Raw genomic sequence first — 25,230 nt, forward strand, 5'->3', positions numbered from 1 at the left:
ATCTCCTTGCTGTCCAAGGGACTCTCAAGAGTCTTCTCCAGCAAGTCCAGTGACTTCTGACCTTCTGGAAGGATCTGAAGGAAGTGTTCCGTTTGAAGGTCATGGTGCTAAATCGTGGTCCTCCTGTTCTTTTCAGTCTCTTTCCGCATCTGCCCTTTGACAAACTGTTACCTCTACCTGTGTCTGTAACCCCTGAGGCAGAAGTTCAAGGACAATTGGCATTTGGGGGTGGAGTGTGAGATCCTCTTTGGAGAGGCAGGGCACTTCTCTAGAAATATTATTTTTTGAGGTGTATGATTTCAGAATTAAAGTTTACTTTTTCTTTTTATTTTAAAAACAATACTATATAGAAAATTCAATGGACTCCCCTGACCAGCCAGTGGTTAAGACTGTACACTTCCAATGCAGGGGTCACGGGTTCGGTTCCTGGTCAGGGAACTGAGATGCCACATGCCGCAAGGTACTGCTTAAAAAAACAAAAGCAAGCAAACAAACTAACAAAAAAAAAAACCAAAAAGAAAATTCGAGCTCTACAGATGTGCATGAAACAGCCGTAACCTTGTGTTAGCATTTTGGGGAGTGATCCGTCTTTGTGTAGAGGTCCGCATAAGCGCAGCTCCGATAGACTAACAGACACCTGTTTTCTTTCATGTAACAGCGTCCAGTAGAGACTTTTCAAGCAAATGACCACATGTGTGCACCGTTTTCCTTTTAAATGGCTGCACGTGGGTGTGGTGGAACACCTAAACAGTCTCGTCTCAGGCGATATTTTGATTGCTTTTAAATGTGGAGGGAAAAGCTTTTATTGAATATCCTTACATGTTTTTGCTCATGTGACCAGTTGACCTTCTTAGCATGTATTTCTAGAAGTAGAATCGTGGATTTAAGGGCATACAGGTGCAGAGGTTGTGTGGAGTGCGCACCAGCGGGGTCTGAGAGTCCACTGAGAAGTCTCATTAGCTGAGCATCAGCTCCTGCCTCACGCACCTTAGCAGCCCTGGAAAGGAAGAGTGTGCTGTGCTAATTGATGAGTGTTTGTTTGATTCAGCCATTGGTAATGCTTTCCCAGAACATGAATAATTCCACTGTTTCAACACACTAAGAGGAAGTTGAAACATTCTCATTTCATCAATAAAAACACTCAGGGACTCAAACAGCCATCTACCAAAAGCACTGAGCGGAGATTTTTAACCCCGATGTGAACTTCTGTTCTGACCTGGCCCAGGGAGGGTCGTGTATCAGGTTCCATTGTCAGCACCGCCCCTCAGGAGGACCTGGACATGTCCAGCACGAGAGCCCAGGGTGAGGGCCGGTGGGCAGCAACCTGGGGAGGGGAGTGCAGGGGAGCTAGGGCTTGGGATGCTGCCTTCGAGGACGGGGCGGAATGCTGCACAGATGACCTGGATGCTGCCGGGATGCCCCGAGGACGGGGCGGAATGCTGCACAGATGACCTGGAGTGAATTATCTTTCTTCATCTCAGAGGAAGGAGTGGGTTGAGCCCACAGTGGCGATTAGTCATTTGCAAAGGACTTCTTGGCTTCAGGCTTGAGTTACAGGAAAAAAAGAAGGTGGAGTTTCATGTTCTATGGGTCATTGTTCTCCGTGGAAACTGAACTTGGTTGCTCTTCAGTTTGGGGCCTCTGTTCTCTTCCATTCCCAGTGACATCTTTCCTGTTTGTTTATAGGATATAGGTGGTGTGAGCTAGTTAGGAAATGGGGAAGAGAGTGAATATGAAAGAATATGAATCGAAGAAAGGTCACTGCTGGGCAGACCTGGACTTGAAGACCCCAGCTTGTCACGAAGCAGCATCTGATGTTGAGCAGGTGTTTTTAGACGCGGAGCCTCACTTTCTGTGTCTGTGAAACATAAGGTGATGACCTTGAAGTGTCCCCGGGTGGGGTGGCTGATGCAGCTCATAACCGGGGCAGAGGCTACTCAGGGTGGCGCCCACAGGCAGCAGGTGCTGGCGTGTGTTGGCTTTCCAGCCCTCCTGTCTCTGTCGTCCTGAGGTCCAGGAGGGAGGGATGGAACCAGCAGACCCTACACGTGTTCATGGGAGGAAGAGCTGGGTCTGCTTTAGTGTCGCCAGGGACGTTTGAAAGACCGGCGCTTCAGCTGGTCTTGCTGGAATTTGGACCGACCTGTGCCCGCCAGCTTTCCACGTTGTGAAGTTACGGCTTCGAAACCAGCCTGCCTGTCTCAGAGTCTGTTGAGGAACTGCGATGGGACTGGGTTGAGTGATGCGCAGATTCCTTCTCCAAGAGTAATGTCCAGTTTTTTTAGAGCTGGCTCATGGGTGATTTCCTCTTCTCTTTGTAAGTTCCCCTGACACACAGGAGGACATTGGTGAGACGGAGGGTACACACGCTCACCTCTTCAGTTGCCACGTAACGAGAACTCTCTGAGATGCGCACGGGCAGGTCTGAACCGTCTCTGTGCCCCCCAGGGGTCTCTGGTGTGGAGTGTGGTCCTAGGAGGAGAAAGTCAGCCTGGGGACCTGGGAGGGTCAGTGGTGTGGGGTGAGCTGTTGGGTGGAGGGGAGGAGAGACCCCCGTCTCTGCTCTGGGGAGGGATCTGCCAGGGCCAGTGACTGCAGCCTCTGCCTGAGTTTCTGTCTGGTGATGGCTGGCGAGTGGCGTGGATTGAACGGCATGGCCAGGGCCAGGCAGAGGATGGTCGTGGGCAGGCGAGCAGTGACCCCTCCCAGGAGTCTTTGTCGGATGATGTTATTTTTCTGTGGAGACATTACAAAGGAGAGAGGAATCTACCCGTGGACCCCTGTTAGGTAAGAATCCAGAATTCTCTTCTAATGCTTGTGCTCTGCTGTTTTTCTTTCCTTTGCTCAGCCACCCGACAGTGGGCCGCCACCGCTCCCCACGTCCTCTCTCCCGGAAGGCTACTACGAGGAGGCCGTGCCCCTGAGTCCCGGGAAGGCTCCGGAGTACATCACCTCAAGTGAGTGGCCTCCCGTCCGGCCAGGCTGTTACGGAGCCCCGCGTTTCCTGAGGTCAAGGGGAGTTGGTGCATACCCAGCAGCATGGAAGTTTAGAGTCAGGAGAACCCGAGGGAGGGAATATAGGAAGGGCTTTGAGAAGTCTAAGGTCCTCCTCACACCTTGGGTAATTTCAGATGGTTGTCCTTTTTTGTGACTCAAAATTAGTGAAATCCCGTTGCCATGGGAACATGTCTCAGCTAGTGAAATGTGTTCCCTTTGGTCAGAAGGGGATGGCCTTTTGAGGTATGTGCCCATGGGGTCCCCGCCAGCTTGACCAAGGTATGTCCCTTGGAGGCTGCTTTCATGGTGCTGCCAGGAGGGCGTGTCTACAAGATATATACAAAACAAGTAGACATTTCATGGCTGTTTCGCTTTTAGATGTAGTTCTTATTCAAGTATGGTCAAATTACAGTGTTGTGTTAATTACTGTGATAGAGCAAAGTGACTCGGTTAAATCCTTTCTTGTGTCCTTTCCCATTACGGTTTATCCAGGATATTGAATAGAATTCCCTGCACTGTGCAGTGGGACCTTGCTGTTTATCTTTTCCGTAAATACCAGTTTGCATCTGCTAACCCCAAACCCCCAATCCCACCTCTCCCACCCCACCCCCTTGGCAGCCACCAGCCTGCCCTCCGAGCCCCCGCCTCTGTTTCCGCTTCACTGAGAGGTTCATCTGTGCCATATTCTACGTCCCACGTGTGAGTGGTGTCACATGGTCTTTGTCTTTCTCTGACTGTTTCACTTAGTAGGACGATCTCTGTGCCCACCCACGTTGCTGCAAGTAGTGTTGTTTTGTTTTTTCTTATGGCCGAGTAGCATTCCATTGAACACACGTCCCCCAGCTGCTTCGTCCATTCACCTGTTGATCAGCATTTAGGTTGTCTCCTGTTTCTTTTCTTTCCCTTCATTCATACAGGTTTTACCAGAATGTTTTTGCTTGAGTTAGGGCTATCACGACATGGCTGTTCTCTTCCTGCTGGGGACTCAGAAGTGCCCCTTTTATCGGCAGCTTTCACATTTGCAGAAAGGACATGCTGGCTTTGAACACCTTTTGTAGTGGTGTCTGGAATTTGTTTCTAGAGCTTTGGCTTTCTTTCTCCCCCTTATACTCTTCAGTCCCTCTAGTCAAGGCTATGGTTTTTCCAGTGGTCATGTATGGATGTGAGAGTTGGACTGTGAAGAAAGCTGAGAGCTGAAGAATTGATGCTTTTGAACTGTGGTGTTGGAGAAGACTCTTGAGAGTCCCTTGGACTGCAAGGAGATCCAACCAGTCCACCCTAAAGAGAAGCAGTCCTGGATATTCATTGGAAGAACTGATGCTAAAGCTCCAAAACTTTGGCCTCCTAATGCGAAGAACTGACTCATTTGAAGAGACCCTGATGCTGGGAAAGACTGAAGGCAGGAGGAGAAGGGGTGACAGAGGATGAGATGGTTGGATGGCATCATCGACTCAATGGACATGAGTTTGAGTAAGCTCCGGGAATTGGTGAAGGACAGGGAAGCCTGGTATGCTACAGTCCATGGGGTGCAGAGTTGGACACGGCTGAGCGACTGAACAACAGCAAAAAGTACTCTGGTGGGCAGCATGCTTTGTCTTGTGATGATACAGACATGGCCTCTCTGAGTGTGCTGACTTAGGGAACCCAACTTGCCTTTCCCGTTAAACATGGATAAAATGGGAGTGAAACACTTATTAGCTTGTGTCTTGGAGAGACTCTCCGTGCCTGTCATCCCATCTCCTCTGTTTTCAGACACAGTCTCCTTCATCCTCACCATCTGCCTGTCACCGGAAGTCTCTGCTTCATGCAGACTTGGGGTTTGCCATCTTTCTCTCCCCTGGCAGCACGCAAGCAGAGCCATTAGAGCAAAGCGGAATCTAACTTGCTTGTTAGCAGGACATCCCCTCGGGATGTTTTGTGAACACGAAGAGAGACACACAGAAGCCGGGCGGGCTGGACTCCAAGACCCAAGGGCCTTTCCTGCTCACTCACGCCTGCTCTCTCTGGAAACTTCCTACAGAGGCTCAGCCCAGCATCAGTAGATACTCATTGTTCTGAGTGAGGAGAGAAGGGATTGTTCTCTCATGAGAGGACTGTGAAATCTTGGGTCTTGAGATCTGGAGATTAAATATTTTAATTTCTCTTTCATTTTAGAAACATTTGGCAAAAATGCATTTAAATCATTTCTTAAGCATCAACTGCCTCAGAAGATTGTAAATTAAGTAGAAAACACACAAAAGTTAAATGGCTTGATATAATTCAAAACTTCATTGGATCCCTTTCTTTCTGAGAGTGGAGAATAAAGAACAAAAACATCTTGAGGAGGGTATTTCCCAACTTTGGGGACATTTGGTCCCAGCCGTCTCCCGCGTCCACTCCCCCTTCTTCCAGCATGCTTTCAAAACTAGAAATTGATAGTGTTTTTGTTTCACCCGTGGGAGCCTGTGGTTATTTTCCATCCAAGAAGCCCCACCTGGCTAGGGTGTCATGTCCTGAGTTGCTAATGGGCAGGCCCCTTGGGTTGAGCTCATTCCAAGGAAAGAGTCATGGAAGGACTGCTGCTTAGGGAGATAGTGGGTTAGCAGAGCTCACACTCTGGGCTTCTTAACCCAAGCATCTGTGGCTGAACCTTGGCTGCAGGCGGGGACCCCTCCCAGGGGACCTTGTGGCAGGGGGCTGAGTCCAGGTCTGGCCAGGGTCACACACCCTTCACTTACTGTGGACTTCAGGCAACTTTGTTGAGCTCTACGTCATGTCCGGTTTGCCAGAGAAGCAGGACCATGATAAGTGTTGTAGCGTGAGGAGTGTGTGGTAGACATGAGACCCTGTGCAGTTGTGGGAACCCGAGAAGATGAGTGTCATAGGGCTGGTTGTCTTCAAGGAGTGCTGGGTGAATCCTGGGGGCAAGGAAGGTCGCTGGGAACCCCTCTGCCTCTCACCTCCCCGTACAGGGTCCCCTCACGAGAGGCTGGACCATGGCTCCACGGAGCTGCATGCCTAGCAGTCCCTTGACCTGCCCGGGTACTGGCAGCCACTTCCTGTTTGCCTTCCAGGTCACTCACAAACTTCTTGTGTGGCCAGTCCTAACCTAGAGGCCTGCAGGAAAGGGAATTTAGGGGAGTGCTGAGTTGATACAGTGTTAAAGCACCACCGTTGGTCTTGGCTTGATTTGGCGTCCACGCACCCCTCTTTACCCATAGTGGATTTCCTAACACAGACAGGAGCAGAGTCATGGTTCAGTCTAACACAGTTCAACTGTGGCTGGAAACTCCCCAGCTCCCCCAGAGGGTACAGTGTCCTCTGTCCACTTTGGGTGACATTGTTCTCTTGTAGCCAAGTTACACTCTCCCCCTTGAGTGACTGTAACGGTTGGGCCTGATGGAGCCCGATGGAGGTGATAGAGCCCAACGGAGATGATGCAGTTTGATGGAGCCCGATGGAGATGATGGAGCCAGATGGGGGTGATGGAGCCCAATAGAGATGATGGTGCCAGATGGGGATCTGGATGGAGGTGGTGGTGATGGAGCCCAATGGAGATGATGGAGGTGATGGAGCTGGATGGAGATGATGGAGCCAGATGGGGATGATGGAGCCAGATGGGGATGATGGAGCCTGATAGAGATGATGGAGCCCAATGGAAATGATGGAGGTGATGGAGCCGGATGGGGATGATGGAGCCGGATAGGGATGATGGAGCTGGATGGGGATGATGGAGCCAGATGGGGATGGAGCCCAATAGAGAGGCGCCTGCTCTGATGTGATGCTGCATGCTCTTTGGTGGGTGGGATGACCTGGAGCTGCAGTGGGGCAACTTGGGCTGGTGGGAACCTGATCAAACTTCTAGCTCTCCTGGGGTCATTTCCTGAAAATGACCTGGTTCTCATCAGAGATTGTCAAAGGTGTGCTCCAAAATCCCCTCTGGGAGAGCATGCCGAAGGCTTCTGTGTCAGTGTCTGAAACAGGGTTGGGCTGAGAAGCAGAAGCACCTCAAGGTGGCACGGGAGATTTACTCCAGGGCCTGGCCCTCACACGACGTGGAGCTGCTGGAGGAGTCAGTGGGAGGCTGTCCCCCAGCGTGTGGAAGGGGAGCTGGACTCGGAATGGAGGAGGTGTGGACACACCATTGGTGCCTCTCTGCCCTCCTGCCCACCTCCATGTCTTTCCTCACTTTGCAGAGGGTCCTCATTACCTCCTCAGCAAATCATAAACTCCAGCACCCACAGTGAACTACTTGATGAGGGCACTCTGGACCCTGCTGGGAGACCGCCCAGGAGACTGCTGTGTTGTCCTGCGTGCTCAGACTCTTAGTCCCCACGGCTTGGTTTGCGAAGTGGACTGACATTCTTCTAGCATGATTCCATCAATCCTGCTCTCTCAGAAGAAGGTGGATCCTGAACTCGCTGTCTTTTCAGCTGTGGACCTCAGCCCATCCTCCCCTTGATGAGAAGGGTGGCCAGGGCACCGTCTGCTCTTTCAGTTCAGAACCAGAATCAGGCAAAACCTTCTTCCTCCATCAGGATGTGGTCTTGGATGAGTCACCTGCTCTCCCGGCGTCATCCTTCCCTCTGAGATAAGGACACGGCTGTGCACCCACCTCCGGGTGGCTGAGAGGACCAGCAAGGCAAGGCATGTGACTGCGGAGCCAGCCTCCTCTTCTCACAGCTTTATCCCACAGCGCGCAAATATAAGTATAAAAAGTACCGCCTGGGGGCTTCCCTGGGGCTCAGTGGGAGAATCCGCCTGCCAGTGCAGGTTTAATCTCTGATCCAGGAAGATCCCACATCCCCCAGAGCAACTAAGCCAGTGGCCACAGCTACTGAGCATGTGCCCTAGAGCCTGGGAACCACGACTGCTGAAGCCCACGCACCTAGAGCCCGTGCTCCACAAGAGAAGCCACTGCGATGAGAAGCCTGTTCGCCACGACGATAGGAAAGCCTGCACAGCAGCAAAGACCCAACGTGGCCAAAAACAAATCAGTACAGTTATTAAAAAAAACACTGCCTGACATACTGGAAGTGCTCATTGAACATTTCTTGCATGAATGAAGTGAAATTTTCCCATCACTGGCTGATTTAGTCATTCATTCTTTTGTTCATTGGTTCACTCAGTGTTTAGTGAATTTGATGTTCTAGAAAGTGAGTTAAGCGCTGAGGGGTTCATGGCCCCCCAGGCGGCTATGAGCATGGTCTTTCTAGGATAAAATAGGACTTGATCCACTGCCCGACTGAAATCTGTCAGCAAACCTTGGCCCTCGGAGTAGCTCGTGATCTTTCACAGGTTCCTGCTTTCTTCCCTGGGCCCTGTGTTCCAGCCACACTAAACTTAAAAAAAAAAAAAAAAAAAACCTTGTAAAATATATTTATCAAAAAGTGCATAAAATATGAATATACACTTAATGACTTTCCATAAAATGGAACATCTAAGTGTTACCACTCGGTCAAGAAGAGAGCATTGTCAGCCCCGGAAACCCCCTCCTTCCTCTTGACAGCCTCGCCCGGCAAGGGTCGCCCCTGACTTGGCTTCGGCGACAGTGACATAAATACTGTTGAAAACCAGAAGGCTCAGGGCTGTTGGTACAGTGTTTTATACTTTTCATTGCTTTTGCAAACCATGTTCCTTCTTCTAGACTCTTCTGTCTGGCTGGCACCGTCTCATCAGCAGTGGGGGTCAGTGGCTTTGTCCCGTCTTCTCCGTGTGCCGTGCGCACCGCCCTTTGACCACCTGCCTGCCTGAGTTCTTGAAGTGTGGATCTGGAGATGGTTTTATTTAACTTTTGTTAGAATTTGAATTTAAGCGGCCGCCGCGGCTGCCATGGGAACAGGGGTGTTGGGTAGAGGTAGATGCTGGCGTGTGGTGGGGGGGTGAGTGTGCGCCTGCACACGTGTGTGTGTGGCTGTGGGGAAGGTGTACAGAGGAGGAGGAGAAAGGCCTTGACTCAGGCAGCATGGGAGGGGAGCCTGGACTCTTCTCTCCACGGTGGTCTGTAACCTAGATCCTTCAGGTGCTCGAATCCCCCACCCCCACACATCTCTTGGCACAGCATCCTTCCCACCATCACGGCAGACGCCTCTTAACGTCACCCAGCTTCAGCCCACTCTCCCCGCCGTTCCCAGAGTTACCTCTAGGGTCAGTTACCCTAGTCTAGACTAGTCAGCCTAGTCTCTTCCGTAAAATCCTCTCCTGGCTTCTTTATTAGGATTTAAAGTTAAACCATCAATCTCTCTGTTCCCCGCCCCCCCTTGTTAAATAACCCTTTGCAAGGAAGTTGACATACACACATGTTTGCTGATTTCAGATTACAGTACGGTTTCCCGTGAGTTCCGTTCTGCAGAAGGGAGGCCAGCTCTTGTGCATCCATTTGCTTCAGCCACAGATTCTCCTTATCTGTCCTCATTCCTCATTGAGGTGTTCACTCCTCACATGTATTATGAAAAGCAAATGTATTCCAGATGTGCCTGGAGCTGAGGCAGTGCTGAGGTGAATCAGACACTGCCTCCAGGGCCTTTTGATCCAGCCGGGCTGAAGCGATGGAGATCAGACAGTCGCTCGTGTTGACTCATCACTTAATATGCCAGCCATTCTTCTGAGGGCTTTGCAGTTAAGTTGAGCTAACAGTCCTCCGGATGATGATGGCAACATCGCCTCAATGGACACGAGCTTGAGCCGCCTCTGGGAGGTGGTGAAGGACAGAGCAGTCTGGCGTGCTACAGTCCACGGGGTTGCAAAGAGTCGGACACAGCTGAGTGACTGAACAACAAATAGCAGTTCTCCCTTCTACACATACGTGTCACTAGCTCTGTGCCAGGCCCTTTGTGAAGCGTGGGACAGTCACATCCAGCAAGGTGGTCTCCCTCCCTGCAGGGGACTGACAGCGTGATGTGGGCAGACAGACGGGGGGCAACACAGTAGCTGAGTTATGTGCTGAGTGGTGTGGGAGCCGAGGGGAGGGTCGTCTCGCCTGGCATCGGAGCTCAGGCTGCCGTAACAAAACATCATCCACAGCGTGGCAAAGCGATGCTTTTTATTTTCTCAGAGTTGTGTAGGCTTGGAGTACAAGATCAGGGCTCCAACGTGCTCAGCTTGTGGTGAGCACTGTCTTCCTGATGTGCAGACGCTGCCTTCTCCCCATGCCCTCATGTGGCAGGGCGAGAGAGCTCCAGGTCTCCCTCTTCCTCCTCTTCTCAGTGGATTCGGACCCACTCACATAACCTCACTTAACCATAATTACCTCCTGAAAGTCCTGTCTCCCAATGCAGTAACATTGAGGTTGAAGCTTCAACACATGAATGTGGGAGGCACCCAGTTCAGTCTGTAGCCGTCAGTGCTGGTGATCCAGGGGAGGACTTCAGGCAGTGGGTGCTCTGAGTTAAATCCTCAGGGATGAGCATACATCCAGGCAAGGGGAGGAGATGGAGTGGGATAAGCAGCGAGCCTGGGTGAGAGCAGCATGTACACACACCCTGAAGAAGGGAACACGGGCTCCTGTGGGAACCCTGCAGACACCCCGGTGTGTAAATGTTGATGCGCTGCAGGGTAGGGAGGGCGCGTGTGGACCTCTGTGACAATCCCCAGGATGGCCTGACTGAGAGGGGTGGTCTGGGTCTGGATCTTGAACCTTAAGAAGGGTTGGTGCGTGTAGTGATGCCAGGAGGGAGGAGGGCACTGCAGACTTGAAAGAACTTTAAAAATGTGTTTATTTATTTATTTGGCTTCATTAGTCTTTGGTCGCCGTGCACGGACTCCCAAGTAAAAGGCGCCGGATCGCACAGGCTCAGTAGTTGTGATGCATGGGCTTGCTTGCCTCTCGGCATGTGGGATCCTACTTCCCCAACCAGGGATCACACTCAGGTTTCCTACATGGGAAGGGGAATCCTTAATCACTGGACCACCAGGGAAGTCCTGAAAGAACTTTCACATCAAGGTGTGGGTGGGGGTTTCCTTTGGCAAAACCCATTGTTGAGTAGGGGTCATGGCACCCAGCAAGAATGTTGGGAGGATTTAACAGTGTGGGGCCGGCAGGTGCCGAAGTGGTTTTTATAAACGCAGAATTCTTAGTCACTTCATTTGAAAACTCTTTATTGAGTTTCTACTACCCAGGTCTGAGTTATTTTTCCCCTAGTTTTGCCAGTTGATGTTTTCCAAGCACCCTGAATGCGGGAACCCCCTCCTCACTTACTAATAAAATAATGGAGCCCGCAGGTCGTCCTCAAGATAAGGGTTTTGCAACTAGGTTTTTGCTCACCTTTCTTTCTCATCTTTGACAGATTATGACTCGGATGCGATGAGTAGCTCTTACGAATCATATGATGAGGAGGAGGAGGATGGGAAGGGGAAGAAGACACGGCACCAGTGGCCTTCGGAGGAAGCCTCCATGGACCTGGTGAAGGATGCCAAGATCTGTGCCTTCCTGCTGCGGAAGAAGCGCTTCGGGCAGTGGACCAAGTTACTCTGCGTCATCAAAGACACCAAATTGCTGGTAAAGCCTCGCCACTCGGTTCTGTTGTGTAGAGTCGGTGAGACGCAGTGGGCCATCTAATCAGGTGGAATCTATACCCGGGCGACGTTCCCATTGGTGGACACAGGCGGAGCGGTTAAGCGCTGGCCCGTGCCCGGCCGTCAGCAAGCCTGGCTGAGGCTCCCTTGGCTTTAATGCCCTTTTCTCGCCAGCTCCCTAAGCACTCAGCGGGCAAAACCATCCCCACTTTGGGCCAGCGTCTGCGGCTCGTGTCAGTGGAAATGCACGCTGCTGGGGCTTGCCAGACGTCGCAGGATGGATTTTCTCATTTGTAGTGAGTCAGTGAATTCCTCAAAGCCAGGTCATCGAAGGCGGATGGGCAGGCCAGGCGAGGCCTGGGGGACGGTGCCCGGGAAAGGAAATTCTTTTTGGAAAGCTAAAGGCTGACTCTCTTTTCTTTTTTTGTAACTCAGGGAGGCAGAATAGAAAGAGTAAGTAGCAGAGGAGTGGGGGCAGGAGGACACACACCCTTGCTGCAGGCGCCAGGCCACCAGGGAGCCTAGAGGGGAAGCGAGAGCCTTTGAGACGCATCCTCTGTCCCTCCTCCCTCCTTCCTTCCCAGCTTCAGAAATCACGGTTGGTTGTTGGAATTAAGAATGTTAGACTGTGTTTTTGTATTTTGTTTTTCCTTCAAATGAACCTTGGGGAACAAAAATCACTCAAGATTCTATCATTAAACGAGAACACATGAAGGTAAATGATTCTGTATCTCACTTTTCAGTGGAGCAGATGACCTCCCTTTTAAAAAACCATCTCATCTGTGAATTATGGGAATCTTATTTAACTAGATTCTTAGGACATAGTATGTTTTTTGATTCATGGTTTTGTTCAAAAAAACACTTTTTTTAAGCAGTGAGAGTACATGTTTTTTTCCACATGTGTGGCCTGAGTTTCTCCCAAATTTAAACTATGCCAAAAAATGATGATGCCACGGGGGAATTTTAAAGTAAAGAATGAAAGAAAAAAAAAGATTAAAAGGATTAATATGGTCCGTATTTACAATCTGACATAATGGCTGCAAGATGTGGATATGTTATATAAATGTTTTAAAAATACACTGTTGGCTTTTGTGTAAAGGGCTTGCCTAGTGGCTTAGCTGGTAAAGAATCTGTCTGCAATGCAGGAGACCTGGGTTCGATCTCTGGGTTGAAAAAATTCCCTGGAAAAGGGAAAGGCCACCCACTCCTGTATTCTGGCCTGGAGAATTCCAGGGACTGTGTGTATAGTCCATGGAGTCGCAAAGAGTCAGACACGACTGGGCGACTTTCACTTCACTTCTCATACCAAAGACGTTTTAGAGCACGCTACGGGAAGCCTGTGCTCGGGGTACGGTCAGCAGTTGTCAGAGGTGCCGAGTCCATCCTCTGCCCCAGCCCTTCCCTTCCTGCCTCTTCCTTCCCTCGCTCCTCATCTGCTTCTCCCATCACTTAACAGGTTTCCCATCTTCCAAACCGGGATGATGATGCCATTTAGAGTAGCTGTAAATATTTAAGAAGGGATGAATGGAAAGCCATGCAGAACCACTGTCTTTGATGAAATGCAGAATCAAAGTTTTATTATGAAACTTCTTTTCATTCAAAAATGACCTATAATCCAACTGCCCAGATTACTCCTGTTGACACTGAAAAAAAAAAAAAGAAAGTTACCAGTGAGAAAAGCAAGTGCTGTCTAAGTCTCACTGAACAGAAAGCTGTGAACGGAAAACAAAGCAGCAGCCTTTTCCCTTAGAGGCCCCCAGTGCGTCTTCCCACGGGCGCCACCATGACCAGCTTCTTTGAATGTCCTGCCAGAACCCATTTGTTTCTGCTCCCAGGCAGCGCTCTGGTGGACACTGAGATGTGCCCAGACCCCTTCAGTGCCCTCCCTTGGGTCCTGCGCTCAAGTAGAAAGCACAGCTTGGCAGACTTTTCTATCTATTATATGCTGATACGTATACTCTTCATAAAATGATTCATCTGTGTTTCAGAAATAGAGTAGGGATGAGATAGGGAGACATGAAACGACATAAATTGTGCTGTGTGCCCACGTTGGAGCAAATCTAATATTCGTGTCACCTATAGAGGAAGCTCCACTAGAACATAAGACCCGTCAGGCCTTGATTTCCCTGCTGAGTCACGTCCTGGTGCTGGCTAACTCTGCTGAGTTACGAGCACGTGTGTTTGCACGTACACAGAGGTGAGGTGGGGCTTTGTGTGTGAGTCCCAGAATCTTCAGGGACTTCAGTCTCTGAGCATCTCTGCTCTTCAGTCGGACCTCTAGGTGCTTCCCCAGTGCTGTTTTCACTGCCGTAGTTTTATCCATAATAAGGGACTTCCCTACACTCTTACTCTGATTTCTCCTGTCCATCACAGTGCTACAAAAGTTCCAAGGATCAGCAGCCCCAGATGGAACTGCCGCTCCAAGGTTGCAACATTACATACATCCCGAAAGACAGCAAAAAGAAGAAGCATGAACTGAAAATCACCCAGCAGGGCACAGACCCGCTTGTTCTCGCCGTCCAGAGTAAGGAGCAGGCTGAACAATGGCTGAAGGTAACTGGTTGCTTTTGTTTCCGAGCCAGTTTCTTTCCCAGACCTCTTCCTGAGATCTGTTTTTTTTTTTTTTTAATGTGCATTTTTTTTTTTAATGCAAGCTCAGGCGAATAGTGGATTGACCTGAGTAGTTGTGTCTTTGATGTCTTGAATATTCTGATTACTTTGAGTTTAATCATTTTAAATTTTGTCTTCAAAAAGGCAATCTGCCTCCTGTTTGCAATCTACTTCTAGAACTTTCTCTTTTGACTTGGTTTTATCATTTTGCTTTGTCATGTCTGAAGTGAAGTGTTAGTTGCTCAGTTGTATCTGACTCTTGTGACCCCATGAACTGTAGCTTGCCAGGCTCCTCTGTCTGTGGAATTCTCTAGGCAAGAATACAGGAGTGGGTTGCCAGTTCCTTCTCCAGGGGATTGAACCTGGGTCTCCTGCGTTGCAAGCAGATGAGCCTTTACCATCTGAGCGACCAGGGAAGCCCATCGTGTCTAGATGTAGTTTTTTTTTTTATTTTTCCTGCTTAGTTTCCCTGGGCCTTTTAAATCTGTGGATTTAAGTTTCTTCTAAGTTTCGGAAAAAGTTTTCATCCATTTCCCTTAAACTATAACTGCCCCATTCCCTTCCCTCTCCCAAATAATTTAAATATATGTTAGACTTTTTCACTATTTTCTACTTTTATCTTCTCTTTTTGTTTCTCATCCTTATTTTCCCCCTTTAGGTTTGTTAATTTTTTTCTTGTTTCTTTCCAGATCACTGTTTCTGTATTTAGCTGTATCTAATCTGCTAATAAGTTTGCTCTTGTTCACTAGGTTCTTTATTTTGTCTATGGTAGTTTTCAGTTCTGGAATTTCTAGTTGTTTCCTTTTAGGAGCTTTTGTTTGGCTTTTCTCTCCATAACAAGCACATAACAGGCATGCTTCTTTTGACTGTGGTTTCGATTGAGTTTGGACCTGGGTCTGTAACCTACGGTTCCTTTTCTTGTATATGTCATTTTGTATTTTGTCTTCTTGCAAGGTTATCTGATGATCATGCTGGTCATTATATTAATATTTGGAAAAAAAATTATTATAGTACATTTTGATGTCAGCTCTTCTGAAGTATAATTCAAATATCCTACAGTTCATCCTTTTAAAGTATAATTCATTGGTTTCCAGTTGATTCATAGAGTTGTGCAACTATCAACATAATCTAATTTCAGAACGTTTTCACCAGCCCAAAGAGAAACACTGTCTTTACTATGTTAGCAGTCCCTTCCCCCAGTTCCAGCCCCAGCCCCAGCCAACTACTCATCTGCTTTCTGTCCCTATAGATTTGCCTGTTCTCAGCATTTCCTGTAAACACACTCATGCAATATGTATCCTTTTGTGACTGTCTTCTTTTACATAGCATAATGTTTTTAGATCCATCCACATTGTATCTGTATCAGTCTGTCATTCCTTTTTATTGCTTTTTGTGTCTTTTCTAAGAAACCATTGTTTAATCCAAGGCCTGAAAGATTTATAACTATACTTTCTTCTGATAGTTTCATAGTGTTAGCTTTTAAATTTAGTCTGTGATCTACTTTGATTTCATCTTTGGTTATAGTGTGAAGTAGGGGTTTAGTCTCATTCTTTTTCTTGTGGCATCCAGTTGTCCCTCTAGAAATAATTTGATTCTTAGCTCAATGGCTTCATTTTTCAGAGAGCATTTTCATTTGCTTATGGTACAAGCTTTGGTAGGCACTAGGTCTCCAAAATCGGTTTAATCTAATTTCAGAACTTGAGATTTTTCAGAGCCCTCCAGATGACCTGCAGTCAGGCCACAGTCCATTAAAGGGCAGGCTTATATTTATTTCAGTCTTACTCCAGCTCCTAATCTCGGGGTCCTACTCTTAAAGGTAGGGCTTCCCAGGTGACTCAGTGGTAAAGAATCCACCTGCCAAGGCAAGAGACACAGGTTTGATCCCTGGATTGGGAAGATCTGCTGGAGAAGGAAATGGCAGCTCACTCCAGTATTCTTGCCTAAGAAATCCCAAGACAGAGGACCCTGACAGTCCATGGGGTCACAAAAGAGTTGGACATGATTTAGCAACTAAACAATAAAAGTGTGGGGGTTTTGTCAGGACCTTGTCTTTTCTGTGCCCTAAACCCCAACTTTTGGTTCCCATTCCTCCAGAGCTGTCAGAGTACTAACTGACCTCTCAGCTACCTCCTCTGGGGAGTAGCAAAGGCAGTCCTAGTCCCTGGCCTGCCTCTCCATATTTCCCTCTACTTCTGGATCATGGCCGGGTAATTCCACACTGTGATAATAGCTGTTTTCTGCTTTTAGGAAGATGCGGTGTGTATTTCATCTTGCGTTCCTGAGTGTCTTTATCAGGAGGATGGGTCCACACCTTCTAGCCCATCAGTGCCTGATAGGACTTGCTGTGAAGAAAAAGACTGAGACGGAGTGGGAAAGCCTGATCAGATGTTTAATGATGGTTCTTATAATAAGATGCCAGTGTTCATTAAACCCAGAGCAGCCCCACTTCCCCCTCCTCCCGTGGAAAAGCATAGGGCCAGACTCTGCGATGACAGCAGTGATCATTTCTGTTGGGGCAGAGCACATAGATGTGGCTTTTCGCATGTCTGTAATTTGGGAGATGGAGCAGAGCATTTATTTTTTTTAATGGGAGTCCTGTGATCGAGAGTTCCGGCTGCTGAGTTTGCTTAGCCTTCCAGACACAGAACCTAATATGTCACATGTCAACCCCTGCTGTTACTAAAGTACTTTTCCATTGTCAACAAAGCTGCCCGAAAAGTTGTTACTATTGGCCATTTCATTTTACAGGAGAGGTGCTGAGTCCCAGGTAGACACAACGGCACACCAGGCGACCTGTGGTGGAGCCAGGAGTGGGCCTCAGACTTTCCTGACTTCATTTTCATCTTCATTCTGCTGGACCATCTGACAATTTGCCATTTTCTCTTCTTATTCCTTACTTCCAGGTTATTAGCACCATTCCTTCAATAAAGAGGGAAAGAATGAGGAAATAGATGAAGAGCCTTATTTATGATTCTGTTTTCTTCACCTGGTTACCTGTATCTGGGCTTCTGCATCTTTGTGTTTACCTGTTTCTTAGGGGAGAACGGAGAAAGGATGCTCTGAAACCTAAGCTTTCTTCTCTCTTCTCTCTATTCTCGCAGTTTGTTGACTATTTAGCATGCACTGAGTCGTAGGTCCCTTCTTAGTTACACCGATCTGACGTGAAATCATGTAGAGTTCACTGGGTTTTTCTGTTTCATCAGGAAATAATGTGAGCTGACCGTGCTGCTCACAAACACGCAACTGAAGACAAAACTTTTTCAAGAAGTCAGGTGCTGATGGAGTGAAACAATCTTACATCTATTTCAGCAAATGTGAAATACAGTTCAGGGGTACTTAGCCAGTTTCAGAGTGATGAATCTGTCAGTGGAGTTGAATTGCAAGAACTTTTTAGCATTTACTCATATTTCTTTAAAAAGAAGTAAATACCTGGTAAATTACCTTTTTCTAAAGGGTTTACCTTAATTACTCCATTTAATGTTTGTGCTTCACTCCCATTGCATATTATAATACAGGAACCTAAGAAGTCTTGATTAGAAATGGAAGTCAGATGGCAAAACTAGTTTTAATCAGATATAAAATTTTAATTTTTTAAAACCGGCAGAGATCTGGGATGTTTTAGTTTAGTTTCATCCAGATATTGTCTTTTGATTGGCTGCCTTTTCAGAATCATCTGGAATTTAAAACAGACATTTCTAATGATTTGGTACCTAAGAATGTATTTTTTTTCTTTTTAGTTTATGTCTTTTACCCTTTTTAAGATCCCCAAAGCTACAAGGTATACTTGAAACATGCCTCCTCTATTAATTCTCTCTCTCTCTTCCAAGATAACTTTTATCTAGAATTGGGGCTTTAGTATTATTATCTAGGTATGCTTTAGAAATACTTTTTACTTACACATGTATATACTCATAAACAAGGCACAATATTATTTTTCATGTTTAAAATTTCATGTTTAAAATTTCATGTTTAAAATGGCTTCAACCTGCACGTGTCTTTCAGCCAGCTTGCTTCACTCATCTGTTTGTTTGCACACCCTCGCTCTCTTGAACCGTGCATGTTCTCACACATGTCACGCTATCTTGGACCGTGTTAGTGTGTGTTCTCACGCATGTCGCCTGGTCTGGGTGTCCTGGTTTCTCCAGGATAGAGACCATATACTGAAATTGCTGAGTTGGTATGTGCACATCTTCACCATTCCTAGAGGTTGACAGATTGTTTTCCAGGGTCCTTTGTATAACTGAGCTTCCTCCAGCGATGTGTGAGAGGAATCATTTTGTGTGTGTCCTTTTTTCTTTTACGTATGCAAGCAAATAGAAATGCAGATTTCAATACCCATCCTCCCACCCTCATAAAAAGGGTGTATTCTGCACGTTGATTTCCCCGCCCCAATAGAGTAATTTGGAGATTTTTTTTTTCCAAATTAAAGAATAGAACACTTCCTTTTTTCTCTCTTACACTACATAGCATATCACTTTATGATGAACAGAATATGCTTTAAAAAAAATCTGCCTCCTATTTATGGATATTGGATTGTTGTCATCTTTTGATGTGACAGAGTTATGTAATATTTGTCCTATGTCCACAGCATCTCACACTTTTGCTAGTCTGCAGGCTAAATTCCCAAAGAGAGTAATTATTTGTATGAAAGTTACAAGGGTTTGTAATTTTGAGATATGGATAAATCACTCTTCACAGGAGGTTTACCGGTTCATCTTCCCATCAGCAGTATGTGCGTGCCTCTTTCCCCACTGTCTTGCCAGCAGAGTATGTTACCAGCCTTTGAATGTTTGTCAGCCTGGGAGGAGAAAATGATACCTCATCTAGTTTTAATCTGCATTTATCATCTTATGAGTGGCAGTGAGCATCTTTTCATGGAGCTTAGGAGCCTACGGCTGTTACTCTTTCTGTGAACTGTCTGTTTATATCCTTGGACCTCTTTGTAGATATCCTGCTCAGAAATATCTTTTTAAGGAAACTACCAATTCCAGAGGCCAAGCCAGGTTTGGTAGTCACCGCTGTAGCTCAGCCTGCTAATTTTCCACTTGGATAGAAGTTCTCATGGAAGAGGCAGGGTTTGAGAGCACAAGTAAGCTCTCAGTCAGGTAGGCTGTGAAGGTAAATAGCGTTCCATAGCCATTTTCACTAAAGTTTTCTTTGGTTCTTATAATTGCTTCTGAAATTCATCATACTAAATATAAAAAAGGCAGGAGGACAACAGCAATCAGAGCAGAAAAAGAAGTAAAAGGAATCCGGATAGGAAAAGAAGAAGTGAAACTCTCGCTGTTTGCAGATGACATGATCCTCTACATAGAAAACCCTAAAGACTCTACCAGAAAATTACTAGAGCTAATCAACAAATATAGTAAAGTTGCAGGATATAAAATTAACACACAGAAATCCCTTGCATTCCTATACACTAACAATGAGAAAACAGAAAGAGAAATTAAGGAAACAATACCATTCACCATTGCAACAAAAAGAATAAAATACTTAGGAGTATATCTACCTAAAGAAACAAAAGACCTATACATAGAAAACTATAAAACACTGATGAAAGAAATCAAAGACGACACAAACAGATGGAGAAACATACCGTGCTCATGGATTGAAAGAATCAATATTGTCAAAATGGCTATTCTACCCAAAGCAATCTATAGATTCAATGCAATCGCTATCAAGCTACCAATGGTATTTTTCACAGAACTAGAACAAATAATTTCACAATTTGTATGGAAATACAAAAAATCTCGAATAGCCAAAGTAATCTTGAGAAAGAAGAATGGAACTGGAGGAATCAACCTGCCTGACTTCAGACTCTACTACAAAGCCACAGTCATCAAGACAGTATGGTACTGGCACAAAGACAGAAATATAGATCAATGGAACAGAATAGAAAGCCCAGAGATAAATCCACGAACCTATGGACAACTTATCTTTGACTAAGGAGGCAAGGATATACAATGGAAAAAAGACAACCTCTTTAACAAGTGGTACTGGGAAAACTGGTCAACCACCTGTAAAAGAATGAAACTAGAACACTTTCTAACACCATACACAAAAATAAACTCAAAATGGATTAAAGATCTAAATGTAAGACCAGAAACTATAAAACTCCTAGAGGAGAACATAGGCAAAACACTCTCTGACATAAATCACAGCAGGATCCTCTATGACTCACATCCCAAAATATTAGAAACAAAAGCAAAAATAAACAAATAGGACCTAATGAAACTTAAAAGCTTTTGCACAACAAAGGAAACCATAAGCAAGGTGAAAAGACAGCCCTCAGATTGGGAGAAAATAATAGCAAATGAAGCAACAGACAAAGGATTAATCTCAAAAGTATACAAGCAACTCCTGAAGCTCAACTCAGAAAAATAAATGACCCAATCAAAAAATGGGCCAAAGAACTAAACAGACATTTTTCCAAAGGAGACATACAGATGGCTAACAAACACATGAAAAGATGCTCAACATCACTCATTATCAGAGAAATGCAAATCAAAACCACAATGAGGTACCATTACACGCCAGTCAGGATGACTGCTATCCAAAAGTCTACAAGCAATAAATGCTGGAAAGGGTGTGTAGAAAAGGGAACCCTCTTACACTGTTGGTGGGAATGCAAACTAGTACAGTCACTATGGAAAACAGTGTGGAGATTTCTTAAAAAACTGGAAATAGAACTGCTGTATGACCCAGCAATCCCACTTCTGGGCATACACACCAAGGAAACCAGATCTGAAAGAGACACGTGCACCCCAATGTTCATTGCAGCACTGTTTATAATAGCCAGGACATGGAAGCAACCTAGATGCCCATCAGCAAATGAATGGATAAAGAAGCTGTGGTACATATACAGCATGGAATATTACTCAGCCATTAAAAAGAATTCACTTGAATCAGTTCTAATGAGATGGATGAAACTGGAGCCCAATATACAGAGTGAAGTAAGCCAGAAAGATAAAGACCATTACAGTATACTAACACATATATATGGAATTTAGAAAGATGGTAATGATAACCCTATATGCAAAACAGAAAAAGAGACACAGATGTACAGAACAGACTTTTGGACTCTGTGGGAGAAGGCGAGGGTGGGATGTTTCAAGAGAACAGCATCAAAACGTGTATATTATCTAGAGTGAAACAGATCACCAACCCAGGTTGGATGCATGAGACAAGTGCTGGGGCCTGGTGCACTGGGAAGACCCAGAGGGATCGGGTAGAGAGGGGGGTGGGAGGGGGGAGCGGGATGGGGAATACATGTAAATCCATGGCTAATTCATGTCAATGTATGACAAAAACACTACAGTATTGTAAAGTAATTAGCCTCCAACTAATAAAAATAAATGAAAAAAAAAAAAAAAAGGCAAGAGGGAGAAGGGGGTGAGCTAGTCCTGCGTAGAGAAAGTGTCACTAGAGGGCAGACTGGAGCCCAACCTGGAGTTGTGATCTCGGCTTCAGAAGCCTCTTGCTGAATGTCTCAGATGAGCTACTTGACTTCTCAAAACATAGAGTTTTCTCATCTATGAAATGAGAGGGGTGGAAAGAAGTATTTCCTTTTGGAGTTGTGGTGAGGATATAGCCATATGAAAATGAAAGTGTTAGTCTGACTCTTTGTGACCCCATGGACTATAGCCTCTGTCCACAGAATTCTCCAGGCAAGAACACTGGAGTGGGTTGCCATTCCCTTCTCCAGGAGATCTTCTCAACCCAGGGACTGAACCCCCTGCAGGCAGATTCTTTACTGCTTGAGCCGCCAGCATTAAGACCTAAAGCATTTAGAAGAGCGCCTCGCCTGTATAAGTACGTACTACGTGCGAGCTGCTATAGTTGGTGGTGTTAATCGATTTACAAGCTCCTGCTGACGTCCGTGTGGAAGTCAGGATGACAGAGGATGTTTTCAGGGGCCAGAGCTACAGGCGTCCACCTCCCTTCCTCCTGCCCTCCTTTGTGCAGACCTGCAGGGCGACCGGGCAGCACTGTCCTCCCGTATGCCCTCAGACAGGACACCGTGTGCCAGTTATCCGCCACATCCCCTATTGCAAAATAAACTAATAAACATCCAAAACAACCCTTAAATAGTTTATACCAAAGATAATTTTTTTTTTAAATTTGCCTACTCTGGGTCTTGGTTGCAGCGTGCAAGATCTTTTTTTAGTTGTGGCATGTGAGCTCTTGACTGTGGCATGTGGGATCTAGTTCCCTGACCAAGAATGGAACCCCAGGCTCCCTGTGTTGGGAGCGTGAAGTCTTAGCCACTGGACCACCAGGGAAGTCCCCAAAGAGAATGTTCAGAGGAAGTTGTCTGCACTGTAGACACCACTGCCCTTTTCTGATGAGAATCTGTGAGAGTTCTAGTGCTGACTTTGGTATAAATTTCATCCATCCTTTTCTTGCTCTTCCCCCCCGCCCCACTCCCTGCTGGGCAGCTTTGTCCTGTTCTTGCAGCATCTCCTGATCTCAGGCTGCTTTAGAGGAATATAGTTGAGAAGAGTTTTCACCATGATGTAGTGTGCTGTGAGAGTATTGTGGTTTTACCAGAGTTCTCAAGGAGAATCACAAATTGGTTTGTTGTATACTTCAGCTCAGAGAACCCCATCCTGTTTGTCCTTTAATGAAGGTCTTTCAGGACTTCCTGGTTGGTCCAGTGGTTAAGACTTTATCTTCCAGTGCAATGGCTGTGGGTTCGATCCCTGGTCAGGAAGCTAAGATCCCACATGCCTTTCAGTCAAAAATCCAAACAAGCAACAGAAGCAATATTGTAAGAAATTCATTTGTTGTTGTTCAGTCTCTGTCATATCCAACTCTTTGTGACCCCATGGACTGCAGCATGCCATGCCTCCCTATCCCTCACCATCTCCCGGAGTTTGCCCAAGTTGGTGTCCATTGAATCGGTGATGCTGTCCAACCATCTCATCCTCTGCTGCCCTCTTCTTGTAATTTTAATGTTTGACTCATCTCTAGGGCCACTTGTATGGAATTTGTCTCATGAGTTTACATCCTATTTCATGTGCTTTGTGTAAAAGAACAGTAGCTGCTGCTGCTACTTACAAGAGATTTTAAAATATCTATGATAGGAAGTCAAAAGAGATCATGAGAAAGATATACAAAATATGTGAAGAAATAGGGAATTTCAGGAGAAAGATGGAAACTATTTTTTTAATAAAGAAAAATGCTAGAAATGAAAAAAGAATAATTCATTAGATGGGCTTCAAAGCACACTAGACACAGAGGAGGAAAGGACCAGTAAACTTGAGGAGAGGTCAGTCTAAACATCCACCCAAACTGAATACATGGGAGAATGAAGAGAATAGGACAGAGTATCAAAAAATCCACGGGATATTCCAAGTGACCTAACACATACAAAAAGAGAGAAAAAAATGAGGCAGAAAAATACTTAAGAGATACTGCCACAAACGGTGCAAAACTGTTGAAAGACATCAACCCACAAGAACAACAACAAAGAAGCTCAAACACTGAGAAAGATAAAAACCTATAGAGCTATACCCAGACACATCACCATCAACTGACAAAAAGTGAAGATTAAACAACTCTTAAAAGAAGTCACAGAAAAAAATGAGACATCACATTCAAAGGTACAATTGATACAAGTGGTGGCTAACTTCTCACAAAGAGTTAACGTGAAATAAAGACATTTCCAGTCAAAGCTGAAAGGAGTTATTTCAGGAAGGTCTGCTCTATTAGAAATAATTTTATTTTAGTCATTTCTTTAGAGTGAAGGAAAATGATACTACATGGAGGCCCTACTTCAAAAAGAAATTAAAAAAGGGAGATCCTGGGTGAACACAAAGACTTTTTTTCTTTTTTTTTTTTTGCTACATTTTTCAACTTTTTATTTTATTTGTAATTTTTTTGTCTCTATTGATGTGAACAGCTGACTCATTGGAAAAGAGGCTGATGCTGGGAAAGACTGAAGGCAAAAGAAGAGGGCTGCTGCTGCTGCTAAGTCGCTTCAGTCGTGTCTGACTCTGTGCGACCCCACAGACTGCAGCCCACCAGTCTCCCCAGTCCCTGGGATTCTCCAGGCGAGAACACTGGAGTGGGTTGCCCTGCCCTCCTGCAGGTGATCTTCCCCGCCCAGGGACGTGGGCTGCCATTGCCTTCTCCAAAGAGCAGTAGAGACGGAAGTAGACGGTATTTCCTGCAGAGAAGGGCGGGTCCGGAAGTAGATCCTATTTCCTGCAGAGGAGGGCGGGTCCGGAAGTAGATCCTATTTCCTGCAGAGGAGGACGAGTCCGGAAGTAGATCCTATTTCCTGCAGAGAAGGGCGGGTCCGGAAGTAGATCCTATTTCCTGCAGAGGAGGGCGTGTCCCTTCTCCTGTTTGCTGCTCCCAGGGGGTGGCCCCAGTCTCACCTGCAGCTGAGGCAGATCTGGGCGGGGCTGCGACTTTGCTCTGACTCACTCTGCTGCTGCTGTCACATGCTTTCAGGGCTGGATCTGGAATTTTCCATCAGTGTGCTCAGGTTCTAAGCTGCCGTGGGAGGCTGGAGCTCTCTGTGTGCCTCAAACACACGGCGGCCTTCCGGGCACCTTGTTTCCCCGCTTGGATAGCTGAGGGCCAGCGCTTTGGTTTGCTGGCGTCTCCTCTGTCCGCAGTTGTGTCTCTGGCTCCCCACGCCTGGGGAGAAACCCTTCTGTCCTGGTGTGTCTCTGGCTTTTGCCGGTTGGCTGCCCTGTACTCTGGGAAAGCCCAGGTCTCCCTGGAGGAGGGGGTCGTCTTCACTGCTGCCGTGGGGTGGCTGCTTTGCACTTGGCCCGTGTGTCTCGGGGGACACCCTGAACTCAGCTTCGTTGGCTCTAGGCTTCCTGGCTGTTCCTATGCACTCGGTACAGAAGTGAGGGAAGGAAGTGGCGGGTTGGCGTAGACTCATTCTGTCACTGCGTCTCCTTGAGCTTTCAACGCTCACACCAGCCTTCACGTGGCTGCTTGAGCTTCCCTGTGGCTCAGGTGGTAAAGAATCCGCCTGCAATGCAGGAGACCTGGATTCAATCCCTGGGTCGGGAAGATCCCCTGGAGGAGGGCATGGCAGCCCACTCCAGTATTCTGGCCTGGAGAGTCCCATGGGCTGTATAGGCCATGGGGTCGCAAAGAGTCGGA

At 46.6% G+C, this 25,230-nt stretch overlaps 1 protein-coding gene across 1 annotated transcript in view; it reads left to right on the forward strand.

Annotated features, from left to right (window-relative positions):
• The window catches only part of AFAP1 (actin filament associated protein 1), a 152,155-nt gene that overhangs the window by 70,176 nt on the left and 56,749 nt on the right, over nt 1–25,230 (forward strand). Inside the window, exons 4-6 of the mRNA XM_065914448.1 lie at nt 2,849–2,957; nt 11,262–11,473; nt 13,864–14,043. Of these exons, the coding sequence (XP_065770520.1) occupies nt 2,849–2,957; nt 11,262–11,473; nt 13,864–14,043 (501 nt within the window). The remainder of the gene's footprint in view (nt 1–2,848; nt 2,958–11,261; nt 11,474–13,863; nt 14,044–25,230) is intronic.

This window comes from Muntiacus reevesi, chromosome 22 (genome assembly GCF_963930625.1).
Source record: "Muntiacus reevesi chromosome 22, mMunRee1.1, whole genome shotgun sequence".
In the NCBI taxonomy this organism is placed as follows: domain Eukaryota; kingdom Metazoa; phylum Chordata; class Mammalia; order Artiodactyla; family Cervidae; genus Muntiacus; species Muntiacus reevesi.